Source organism: Capricornis sumatraensis, chromosome 2 (assembly GCF_032405125.1).
Source record: "Capricornis sumatraensis isolate serow.1 chromosome 2, serow.2, whole genome shotgun sequence".
In the NCBI taxonomy this organism is placed as follows: domain Eukaryota; kingdom Metazoa; phylum Chordata; class Mammalia; order Artiodactyla; family Bovidae; genus Capricornis; species Capricornis sumatraensis.
Window position 1 is genome coordinate 152,641,333 of NC_091070.1, and position 13,046 is coordinate 152,654,378.

The 13,046-nt window shown below is 42.5% G+C and overlaps 1 protein-coding gene across 1 annotated transcript in view; it reads left to right on the forward strand.

The window, feature by feature from the left end:
- The window catches only part of TGFBR3 (transforming growth factor beta receptor 3), a 200,237-nt gene that overhangs the window by 156,037 nt on the left and 31,154 nt on the right, over positions 1-13,046 (forward strand). Inside the window, exons 7-12 of the mRNA XM_068963634.1 lie at positions 241-388; positions 6,391-6,580; positions 8,382-8,716; positions 9,129-9,281; positions 12,159-12,299; positions 12,467-12,625. Of these exons, the coding sequence (XP_068819735.1) occupies positions 241-388; positions 6,391-6,580; positions 8,382-8,716; positions 9,129-9,281; positions 12,159-12,299; positions 12,467-12,625 (1,126 nt within the window). The remainder of the gene's footprint in view (positions 1-240; positions 389-6,390; positions 6,581-8,381; positions 8,717-9,128; positions 9,282-12,158; positions 12,300-12,466; positions 12,626-13,046) is intronic.

Consider the following 13,046-nt stretch of genomic DNA (forward strand, 5'->3'; position numbering starts at 1 on the left):
TTCCCAATGAAGAGAAAAAGTTTAGTGGCTAATTAACCACAGGCGTATTTTTCTATTGTTATGTAAAATCATTTTGTTATGTGTGCACTAAACAATCTGTTTTGCACATGTCATTTGCCTGGGATCCACTCCAGCTTTTTAATCAACTGGCCAGACACTGGAAACATGAAGACTTGGAAGAGGGGAGTTGCAACTTTCTGGCATTTGGGTCCTAACTCTGCCTTTGTTTTCCACTCACAGTGCTTTCCAGGTGGATATCATAATTGACATAAGACCTTCTCGGAAGGATCCTGAGGTGGTCAAAAATCTGATCCTGATCTTGAAATGCAAAAAGTCTGTCAACTGGGTGATCAAATCTTTCGATATTAAGGGAAACCTGAAAGCTATTGTAAGTTGGTTAAGCATTTCTTTGTTTTGATGAATGGCAGTAATTTAAGCTGTGTTTGTATGTGTTATTTTTGTGAAGTTTTTCTCCATTATTTTTCACTTTATAAAATAGGCTGTTCCTTGACTTCTTCTGTCAAGGACAGGCAGTGTGGTAGTTAAAAAAGGTCTTTGGGGTCAATACAGACCTGGATTCAAGTTCAGACTCTGCCACTTATGAACTGTGACCTCGGGCAAATCCCTTCACCTCTCTGGATCCCACGAGCCTCTCCCACGAGACCTCTGGATCTCACGAAATTCCTGAAATGTATTAGTGCGCTTTCCAGTCTTGTTGTTTCGTTGCTAAGTTGTATCCTACTTTGCGACCCCTTGGACTGTAGCCTGCCAGGCTCCTCTGTCCCTGGGATTTCCAGTCTTAGTAAGTACAAAACAATGAACACAAGCATTTCATGGCTGAGAATCCTGTGGGGGCCTCAGTGTCATGGCTATGAATATCAGCTCTTACTGTAGGGTTGGGTCTTTATGAAAGATGTGGGAAATGAGCTAACTCCAGCTTATTTTTCTTTTCGAGACAAATACTTGGTATTGGCATGTATTTTTACTTGCTCCTAAGGATAAAACCCTGATAAGAGAATTACAGCTGTGCACAGGTTAGTGAGATGATGCTAGAAAAGTATCCCCGGCCTGTTTCCTAAGCATTCTATTTCATGAAGGAAATATACGTAAGAAGTTGAACTGGGTGGCATGATGGGCAGATAGCAGCTCATTTCTGGAAAAGTTAAATGTTGAAATTTGGTGGAATACATTTTTTCCAAGTATGTTTAGGGAAATAACTATTTGACAGAATATTGCAGCAAATTATATTGAAAGTTAAAGAATTCCCCTTCCTCATTTTTAAAAAGATAATTATTTCTTTGCATGCATATGTGCGTGCTAAGTTGCTTCAGCTGTGCCCAACTCTTTGTGACCCTATGGACTGTAGACTGCCAGGCCCCTCTGCCCGTGGGATTCTCCAGGCAAGAATACTGGAGTGGGTTACCATGCCCTCCTCCAGGGGATCTTCCTAACCCAGGGATCAAACCCTTGTCTCTTGTGTCTCCTGCATTGGCAGGCAGGTTCCTTACCACTAGCGCCACCTGGGAAGCCAATTACATCTTCAGCATCTCTTTTTGTGGGCTTAAATATTAGTGCATTGTCTTAAAAAAATTTCTTTTTAATTAATTTAAATTGAACTTAAATTAAAAATTTAAAGCTGGAAGATAATTGCTTTACAATGTTGTGTTGGTTTCTGCCATACAACAACGTGAATCAGCCATCAGGATACCTATATCCCCTCCCCCTTGAGCGTCCCTTGCACTCCACCATCCCACCCCTCTAGGTCATCACAGATCACTGGGCTGAGCTCCCTGTGTTACACAGAAACTGTCTATCTTACACAGGTAAGTGTAAGATGTGTTGGTAGTGTATATGTGTTGGTGGTGTTTATGTGTCAGTGCTACTTTCTCAATTCATCCCACCTCTCCTTCCCCTGCTGTGTCCACAAGTCTGTTCTGCACATCTGCATCTCTCTTCTGTGCATCTGCATCTGTCCTGTGTGTTGTCTTTTTTAAAAACTGTGGCCAGTTCCTCTTTCAGTTCCTGCACTGAATCAGTTGGAGTGGGGTTTATGTTCTCAGTGGGTTTATGTTTTGGGAGAGGGATGCCTTTGGCATTAGTATTATTCATTCATGGCACCTTCTGTGTGACATGTCACACAACAGTCCCCTAGGCAGCATCCTGTACGAGCATTTGCCAGAGGCAGTGGGTAAAGCCATTAGCACACACATCTTAATTTTAAAGTAATCATTTCTGGTTCCTGTGGGGTTTTTTTTTTTTTAATAACTTTTAGGGGATCCCAATAAACCACCATGTGTAGTGGTGATACATTAATTTGGTATTGAGCACAAAGCCCAGCAGTGATTTTCTGAAGTCAGAGCTGTTGTGATTGCTTTCCCTGGCATGGCATGAGCAGTGTTGGTGACCTGGGCTGTTTGCAGCCTTTGCTGCCTGGCACACCAGCCAAATGTTTTTAATTTCAGAATAACAAAAACAGGAAAGGGAATCATGCTTTGAAAGGCAAAAACATACGGTACATTTTAAGTCCCTGCTGGAGTTCTTGTGTAAATGTTCTCTTGGGCCTGACCCTTTGATGGCTCTTTCTCTCCCCAAGCATGTGTGCCTAGTCCAGGGCAGTCCTGGAGTTCACTCTGAAGGTCCCCACTTCTCCTGTGAATCAGAGAGGCTAGAAAAAGAGATTGCTCATCTCAGTGCAAGATCTGTTTATATTGCTCTCCTTGGCTGTACTCCTGTTCCAGGCCAATTTTGGACAATGCATGACAACATTACTAAACAATTAGGTAATGTTTCATGATGTTCCTTTTATTCTCCCAATCAGTTTCATGCTTTGTGATTTCTTAACTCCTATCTCAGATGTGAGTTCTGACTGTGCTGGGAGGGAAAGTTACCTGCTAATAAAAAGGTGGAGTGGAGAGAATGCTGGCTTTGGGGCCAGCCAGGTCTGGATTCAAATCCTATTTCCAATTGCTGTTATCCCAGTTGATCCTGGTCAATCTCATTGAAGTTTGAGTCTGTTTCCTTACCTGTGAAATGGATACAATGATAATACTCACCTTGAGAGTTCTTGTAAGGTTTAACAGAGTCCATTCATTCATTCAACAAATACTTGTTAAGTGTGCCCTGGGTATTTCATCTAAAGCAATCAGCATACTGCCTGCACATGGTGAGTTCTCAGCTACATGTACTACCTAACTTCTGTGAGCCTCAGGTTCCTCTTCTCTAGAAAAGAATAATAACACCTACTCCTTGTATTTTGGAGAGGAATTAAATAAGAAAACATATATTAAGCATTTAGCACAGTGCCTGCCATAAAAGATGGTGGTAGGGAGTAGGTTTCTATCTTCCTTCTATTAGCAATTCTTTAAGAGTTTGTAGGGATAATTAACAAAGTGAAGACAAAGACAAATGTTTACTAAAGGAATTGTGTGGAACTTGATGGGGAAAATATAAAGAAAAGCACCGTTAAACATAGGTGGGGTATGTATGTGTGTGTGTGATACGATGTGGGCAGAATGAACCCTCTAAAAGACAGGATGGTCCAAAGAGACACAGAGGGTTGTGCTGGGCCAGATGGGATTACTGGAAGTATCCACATTACATCATCATGCCCAGCTCTGGCTTTTAGTTCAGCGCCCTTATGGACCATGCATAATCACATTTTGGAAAAGACTCCAAAACATAAAAGAATAGATGGAGATAACTTGTTAGAAATTTTCTGTTGTATGATTTCATAGGGCCTCAGGGCTTCAAGTTTGCAAATAGTGAGTTTATTCTTAGAAGAGATATTTTTTAATCCTATTGGGAGTATGGACTGAACCCTCTGCCTAACTTTTCCTCCAGCCCCCGCCCTCCCAGATACCAGCAGTTTTGATGCAGGTGTGTGGATGGTGGGGAGAGGGAAAGGTACTCAAGAGTCTACTTAACTCATTGTCCTTCGTGAAGATATGGCTGGGAAAGATGGCGGTGGTATTTGAGACCACCGTGAATACTCCTTAATGGAGTAGCTATACTGAGGCCTTGGGAGCCTGGGGACTCCCAGAAATACAGGATAAGGAACCCATTCATTGCTGGGAACCAACTTGCCTGCCATTGTCCCAAACCTTGCTGCTTTACAAATGCATAGATAGATTTCTAGCCTTGTAAATCCTGAGGTGTAATCAATATGAGTTGTGCTGACAGCTCCTAGTGTTCTTGTGGAAAGGTATAAACAACTTATTCCATTTTGCTACAAAAAGAACAGGTGGCAGTTACGATGACAGTATTCTGGAAATACAGTATTTTCTCAGCTGTCCAACAACATGAAAGACTAGGGCAGATGAGGCCAAGCAGTATTGTTTAGGCCAGTGTTGCAACTCCAGCCAATCAAAACGACAGGCTGCCTTGAAAGCCCGGAGGAAGTTGTGCTGAAAAAACTGCTGTTGACTCAATGAGTAAGAAGGTCTAAGAACTAATTGGATCCTTCTTTACTTCATTTTAGTTTCCTTCCGTCCTCCTCCTCTCCCTCTCCTCTTTCTTCTTTTCCTTTCCCTAAGGAATGTTTTCTGAATCCCAGTAAGAGCAGAATAATCCAAATCTGTGAAACTGAGTTGTTTTGTTTTCTTTTTTGCTAATGGCTACAGAACTTGGTTGCAGCTCTTTCTGGTCCCTTTATGTGCGTTATGGTGACTTGCTTACCTGATGAGCACTTCGAGTAATAGGAAAATATACTGGGTGAGACTCTTTCAGCTTTGAATTGAAAATGCTTGTCCTCAGCCAGTATCCCACAACCAGAGGGGCCAAGAGAACTTAAAGGCTGCGAATCTTCTATGGTTTTATAATGGGAAAGGATTAATATTTAGTCATGTTAGGGGCAAACAGAATGGGAAACAAATGGGGAATTTAGGAAAAATGCTGCATGTATGCAGAAGAAAATAATTGGGCATGGAAATTAAAGTGATTTTTATACGACATGAAATGGCATAATCCGCTTGCTAGAAGGGCCTTCCAGCCCTGTAGGAACAGATGTTGAAAATGTGGTGACTTCCCTTTGGATGCTCCCTGCAGCATTCAGCTCCCTCACCATCTGAGGAGATCACTGCAATAGGATCAAAGTGTAATGTGAAATTTACCTTCCATGTTCTTAGTACTCAGAGTCCTTTGATATTCTTTCCTGGAAAGATTCTTATCACTCAGTTTTAATTTTTAACTGACTACCAAATGAAAGTTAATTTTAAGAGTTACTTGTATTGGTACTTAGAGGTATGGTGGCTTAATTAATATTTTAGACCATAAAATCTAATCATATTCCGTTAATAGAACTGGCAAATGTCTATAGTTACAGGATTGCTAAATTGATCATAAGTTATAAGTGAAATATCGACATTGGTTGTTTCACCCTGTGTCATTCATAGTTTGCAAAGATAGGATAGTTTCCACAGTGAAGTAACTAGGTTGTGCCTTCTTTCATTTAACTCTGGTACTGCTGCTGCTAAGTCACTTCGGTCGTGTCCGACTCTGTGCGACCCCATAGATGACAGCCCATCAAGCTCCCCCATCCCTGGGATTCTCCAGGCAAGAACACTGGAGTGGGTTGCCATTTCCTTCTCCAATGCATGAAAGTGAAGAGTGAAAGTGAAGTCGCTCAGTTGCATCCGACTCTTAGCGACCCCATGGACTGCAGCCTACCAGGCTCCCCCATCCATGGGATTTGCCAGGCAAGAGTACTGGAGTGGGGTGCCATTGCCTTCTCCGTCATTTAACTCTAGGATATAGAAATTAGGGGGTTCCTTGGTGGCTCAGCAGTAAAGAATCTACCTGCCAATGCAGGAGATGAAGGTTCGATCCCTGGGTGGGAGAGATCCCCTGGAGAAGGAAATAGCAACCCACTTCAGTATTCTTGCTAGGAAAAGCCCTTGGACAGAGGAGCCTGGCGGGTATTGCAAAACAGTTGGATGCGACTTAGCATCAACATAGAAATAACAACAACAACATAGAAAGCAGAACACAGGCATGTTCGGATAATATAGAATACACATTTCTGAGTACTTTATATATAATTTTAAATAAAAATAATGAAAGTTTTGTATCATATTTGATGTGTATGTTAATAATTTAAACATTAACTAGTGACATGCTAATCATGCTTATGATAATTAGATTATCCACTAATGACAAAAATGATTATGTTATTTGTATCAACATAAGCAACCCGAATGATGCAACCAGTCAGCATGAATGATATTTCTTAATCTGCTGTTACAAGTTTTCACATCAGTATTCTCAGCCCAAGGAAAGTAGGGATCAAAAGAATAAATCGTTTGCTCATACACAATAGAGAATCTATTCGTTTCAGGTGTTAAGGCACTGTTTAATTTTATAGACTCATGAGTGAAATTTTATTATTATCTTCAGGCTCCTAATAGTATTGGCTTTGGGAAAGAAAGTGAAAGATCTATGATAATGACCAAATCAAAAAGAGATGACATTCCTTCAACCCAAGAGAGTCTGGTCAAGTGGGCTTTGGACAATGGCTATAGTCCAGTAACATCATACACGGTAGCTCCTATGGCTAATAGATTCCATCTTCGGCTTGAAAGCAATGGTAAGTATGATCTTTTTTGTTGTTATTTGTATAAAAAATATCCCCCCAAATGTGCTTTCCAATGAGGAACTTTCATTTCAACTCATATGGTGCTGTTTTTCTGTTGCAAATTTTAACAATTCATTTGACTACTTTTTACTGTAAAGCTTAAAGTTACGTAGAATTGTGCTAGATTATTTTGGGGAAACTATCTTGAATACAGACTTTTTACTAACATAGAGTCAATTGCGTGTTGGAAAACTTTGTTATAGATCACTTTCTCTCTGCATATATTAAGGATAAATTAGTCTGGGTTCTTTTCTCAGAAGAGCCTAGTGATCACTTTGGGCTGAGATACAGAGGGGTTGGGACAGCAGGAGAGAAGTCTTAGGTCAGGCCAGATCTCATAGGAAGTCACGAGGACTCATACTTGTGCTTTCTCATTCTCATCCAGAGGGAATATAGGAGTTATTACCCCATTTAGATGGAGGAGAATGGCTTAATAAGCTCTTTGAGGTTCTCCAGAGTCTTATAGCTACTACGACTTGAACCCCAGGTTTTCTGATCCCTAGATCTCTTGCTCATTGCATGGTACCACAACTGAGTGCAGGGTTGGTAGAATGAAGGTTGCGAGTCCTGGTTCAAGTCCCAGCTCTGATATTTGATCACTGTTTTTGGAAGTTGCTTAACTTCTGAGCCTCTGATTCCTCCTTAGCCATATGGGGGAAACAATAGGACCCATCTCACAGGGTGGTTGTGAAGGTTTTTTGTTAACAAATTAAAAACCTCCAAACCTCTTACTTCTTTTGGACCCATACAACTAACTGTGTCATCCTTTTTAAAAAAAATGGTATTGAAGGAAAGCTAACATCCTCTTTTCCAACTCCCATTGCAGGATGGATTAACCTCAAGTATGTGTCAGTTGACTTTGAAGGAATAATTGAAGCTAAGCAGCTTTTTCTTTTTGTGGGGGGACTACGTTCTAAAAGGCCAGGGTACCTAGGTATCTGTTAGAATTTAGCAGTGAAATAGGAGGTAGCAAAATAATTTCAAAATAGCAGTATTGTTTCAAGAAATCTTTAGAGAGACTGTCTAAAGAATCTCTAGATTCAAGGAAAGTATTTCATTGGCATTTGAATGGAATAATATCATCCCACATAACTTATTCAGATAGAGTTTTTATAGCTTTAAGGGCCTTCAGTTCAGTTCAGTTCAGTCACTCAGTTGTGTCCGACTCTTTGCGACCCCATGAATCACAGCACGCTAGGCCTCCCTGTCCATCACCAACTCCCGGAGTTCACTCAGACTCACGTCCATCGAGTCAGTGATGCCATCCAGCCATCTCATCCTCTGTCATCCCCTTAGAAATCATCTAATCCAGCAGTTCTTAATCTTGGCTGCACATTGGAATCACATGGGGAGCTTTAAAACATAATGATTTAAAGAGAGTTCAGTTCTTAATTGGGCTGGGGTACAGCTTGAGCATAGGGATGCTTTTTTTAAGGCTCCCAGAGTGATTTCAGTGTGCGGCCAAAGTTGAGAACCACTGATCTAATCCAACCTCTTAATTTAAAAAAATTGGGAAACCAAAGCACAGAGAAGTAAGCTACTTACCCAAAGCCACCAGACCAGTTAGAAAGGTTATCAGGACTAGAATTCAGGCTTCGAGACAGACTCCACATCTCCTTTATACATTGCTCATTAGGGATAATTTTACATATGCCCATTCTTTGCTCATTGCTCCTGTTCTTACCTCTCATGATAATGATCGTGACCTGGCATCAAACACTGATGATGTTCTGCCTTCTTCTCTTGCCATCAGAGGAGATGGGAGATGAGGAGGTCCATACCGTCCCTCCTGAGCTACGGATCCTGCTAGGCCCTGGCACTCTGCCTGCCCTGGACAACCCACCCATTCGGGGAGGGGGAAGCCGAAATGGAGGTTTCCCTTTTCCCTTCCCTGACATCTCCAGGAGAGGCCGGAAGGAAGGGGGAGAAGATGGGATCCCTCAGCCAAAGGACCCTGTCATCCCTGGCATCCACCTGTTCCCTGATCCCAGAGAGCCAGAGGAGGTGCAGGGCAGCACAGATGTTGCCCTGTCCGTCAAGTGTGACAATGAGAAGATGACTGTGGCTGTAGACAAAGATTCTTTTCAGGTTGGTGCAGTTTCTTAAAGGAGAGAATGGGAGGTTACCTCCCTGTCCGTTTCACCTCAGTCTGTGTGAGTTATTTCCAGCTCTTTCACTTTTGAACTCTGGAGATTTGATACTGTTTTCTCAGTTGGATGGGCTCACTTCCCCTTGGCTGTGAGTCTCACCCGGTTCCTGTTGTTCTCAGTGAGGGGGGGTTCCAGATCCTTGTGTGTCAATATTTTGCTATTGAATTTCCAAGGCCAACAAACACAATTCTGGGGCTGTTGAGAGATGGTAGGCTGAAAGGAGGTAAGGGGGGAGAGGGAGTGCAGGCTTCTAGTGACCTTTATTTGGAAGACCAGGCAAAATGTGTTAACTGCATGCTATAGAATGGTCTGTGGGCCCCTCTTTATGTCTTTGGTGGTGGTTGTTTCAGGCCAGCGGCTACTCTGGGATGGAGCTCACCTTGTTGGATCCCACCTGCAAGGCCAAGACAAATAACACCCATTTCATTTTGGAGTCTCCCCTGAATGGCTGCGGGACTCGGCTCCGGCGAGCAGCCCCTGATGGTGTGGTTTACTACAACTCCGTGAGTGTTCTCCAGGACAGAGCTTTCCCTTTGCCTGAGCCTTGCTGGGTGTTACCTTAAAATTAGTCTTAAGATTTCTATGAAAGTGAGGAGGGCCATATACCATAGACTTGGATGAAGCCCAGTGTTGGTTCTCAACAAAATGGGATGTACTCTGACCCTGAACACTTTTGTTTTGTTGGTGAGTCTTTGGGAGTTGGGAGGCCCTGTTTTCTCGCCTGGAACATTTGTGATGATCTTTCCCACCCTTCCTTCCATCTCCTGGAGGCAAAGCATTCACTGGCAAGGTGATTATGGCTTTTTCTGGCTAAGCTGGAGGCTCAGATGGCCTGGTTCACATGAGGACAAACTCCAAGGCTATGAATGAGCACCTCTGTACAACTGAGCTAACCAGATCCATGGTTCGTCTGAGATCCATGGCCTCATCTGAGGCATGTCTAGAAGTAGGAGAACTTTTCCCTCCCTCATGAACAAAAGAACCAAAAGAGAGAAGTCTGAAAAGGTCCTTTGAGAAATTGTTAAATCTCTCTCCATCCTTAGGAAAGACCCTAAACTGAAGAACATCTCCTACTTTTGAAGTTAGCCAGAGATTCCTCAATGATAGTCATTGCAGTAGCTACCCTTCACTTTCCAGACATAATTCTTGGCAGTTCACCTTAATCTTTTCAGATTAAATCTGTGTAGAAGTGAACACTACACAGTGACTGTTTGAAGAATTTGAACATGAAATTTCAAAAGGACTTTCAAGTGATAATTTTGCAATTTGAGTTGTACTTTTGATGATAGAAACAGGGCTCCAAGATCCCTGTGTCCAGCTTTGACGTGTGTGTATATGTCTGTGCTCAGGGCCTACCCAGCTTTGGCATGGGCTGGGGAGGCCCCGACTACTCTGTTTATTCCACTGCTGGTTGTCCGCAAACAGGACCCAGCCAGGGAAGAGACTGGCTTTCTGGTCAGCATGGCTCATGTAGGGACTGACTCTCCTGTGAGCCAAGTTTATTGTTCCTCAGACAATTTTAGAATGTTTGAGCTGGAAAGAACCCTAAGATGATCTCATTCAGCGTCCTCATTTCACAGGTGAGGAAATTGAACTCCAGGGAGTTACGAGACTTGTTTGGATTTGCGAGACGAGTTAGTGGTAGAGCCAGGACTGAATCCAGCTTCCCAACCTCTCATCCACTGATCTTCCCCCAGCCCTAGGCTGGAGCAGCTACTCTACTTTGTTACTGAAATTATTTATTAACCTTTGACTTCCTTGATGAACACTCTTCTGCCAGTTCCAACACTTATTTTCTTGCAATTATCCAGTTTTTCCAGATGTAATGAATGTCATATATTACTGGTATATGTGATTTTGGAATTTTAAACTTCTAAAAAAATATTTCTATATACTTTTGGCTGTGCTAGGTCTTTGTTGCTGTGCGGGCTTCCTCTAGTTGCAGTGCACAGGCTTCTCATTGCAGGGGCTTCTCCGGTTGCGGAACATGGGCTCTAGGGCACGTGAGCTTCAGCAGTTGCAGCATGTGGACTCGGTAGTTGCAGCTCCCAGGCTCTAGAGCACAGGCTCAGTAGTTATGGCTCACGGGCTTAGTTGCTCTGAGGCAAGTAGGATCTTCCCAGATCAGGGATCAAACCTATGTCTCCTACATTGGCAGGTGGATTCTTTACCACTGAGACACCAGGGAAGCCCTGGAATTTTAAACTTTGATTTGAATTAATGCCAATAAGAGGCCATGATAACTGGTTAAGTTTAAAAAAAAAGTGCCATCTACCTTAGGAGAGAAAAGTATATTGCGTCGTCTTCTTTTTTTAAAAAATTATTATAGGGTAAGTAATAACCTAACTTGCTTCAGTTGCATCACCAATTTCTTTGAGGACCTGGGAAGGAATAGAGAGGCAGTTTTCCTTCATTTCTTTCCCATTCTGCTCTCCTCTCAGTGGCTGTTTTAGCCATTTCTTCCAGTTATAATTGTTTGTAGTAGTTTTCAGACAATATCTATTTTCATTTTACAACATATTCAAAATCTAAGGAGGTGGAACATAGAATCAAACAAAAATTATAACTATCCCATTTATGCAAATAAATTAGGAGTTAATTTATGGAGTCCTAATCCCTGGGTGAATTTTTTCATCTTACATAGAACTAACCGTCTACCAGTGTTAAGATAGGTTTTTATGGCATAGAACTTATTGTTCTTTCCTGCATCTGTACCTCATAGAGGAGATAGTGGGGGAGGTGGACGCATATAGAGAGGGGTGAGGAGAGAATGGCTCAGTAGTGAACATCAGGTTCTTTGCTTCTGACTCAAACCAAACTTGACCAAATCTTTTTTTTTTTTTTTTAATTTATTAATTTGGCTGTGTGGGGCCTTGGCATGCAAATTCTTAGTTGCAGCATGTGGAATATGGTTCTCTGACCAAGGATGAAACACAGGCCCCTTGCATTGGGAGCTCAGTCTTAAGCCGCTGGACCACCAGGGAAGTCCCTATCAAATCTTGACAGATACAACTTACAAGAACTCCTCAGATTAGCCAAATCAGTATTTCTTAGAGTTTTCAGTATAAAGGCCCCTAAGGAGAAACTCCCCCACCCCCTACAGTACAGGTGGGCCTGTTAAAAACCGCACCCAACTCCATTTCAGTATCTGGTGTTTTCACACTATTTAAAATACATATTTTATTTTAAATCTTAATTTATTATGCATTGGGCTTCTTCTTTTTCATTTCTTTGAGGATAAAATCCTAAAAAAAAACTGGGAGGTTTTTTTTTTTTCAATTAAGTGAGATTTTCAGTTCACCTCAGAATTTATTACATGGGTGTTTATGTGAGGTATGTGATTGGGTGTTTTCATAACATTGTGCTTTCCTTGCTTTTAGATTGTGATTCAGGTTCCACCCTCTGGGGATAGTAGTGGCTGGCCAGATGGTTATGAAGATTTAGAGTCTGGTGATAATGGATTTCCGGGAGACATGGATGAAGGGGACACTTCCTTCTTCAGCCGACTTGAAATTGTGGTGGTATGTATTTGTTTGTAGGAGGTAGTTTGTAGAGAATGTTGTCTTTTTGGTTGGCTTTAGTCGGGGACCACTGGAAAATAAAATCAGATGTTACAGGCTAAAGCTTCTAAAGCTACAAGCTTCATTTGACTTTGATTTATTTCCATCTGTTTTCTTCTTTTCTCCAGTTTAATTGTAGCCTACGACAGGTGGGGAATCCCCGTAGCTTCCAGGATGAACCCAACAGAAACGTCACCTTCAACATGGAGCTGTACAACACTGACCTCTTTCTCGTGCCCTCCCAGGGGGTGTTCTCTGTGGCAGAGAATGGACACGTTTACGTTGAGGTGAGACCCATATGTTAGCCTTTGGCTGTTAGGTTAGTGGCGGAGAAGGCAATGGCAACCCACTCCAGTACTCTTGCCTGGAAAATCCCATGGACAGAGGAGCCTGGAAGGCTGCAGTCCATGGGATCGCTGAGGGTCGGACACGACTGAACAACTTCACTTTCACTTTTCACTTTCATGCATTGGAGAAGGAAATGGCAACCCACTCCAGTGTTCTTGCCTGGAGAATCCCAGGGATGGGGGAGCCTGGTGGGCTGCCATCTATGGGGTCGCACAGAGTTGGACACAACTAAAGTGACTTAGCAGCAGTTAGGTTAGCGGAGATTCTTAGTGGCTCCTAAGCATGAGTGAAAGCCCCTGGGGGCAGACCTCTTCCTGCCTTCCTCAGTCTTGACCAGCTCTGGATGAAGGCTTCACTCAG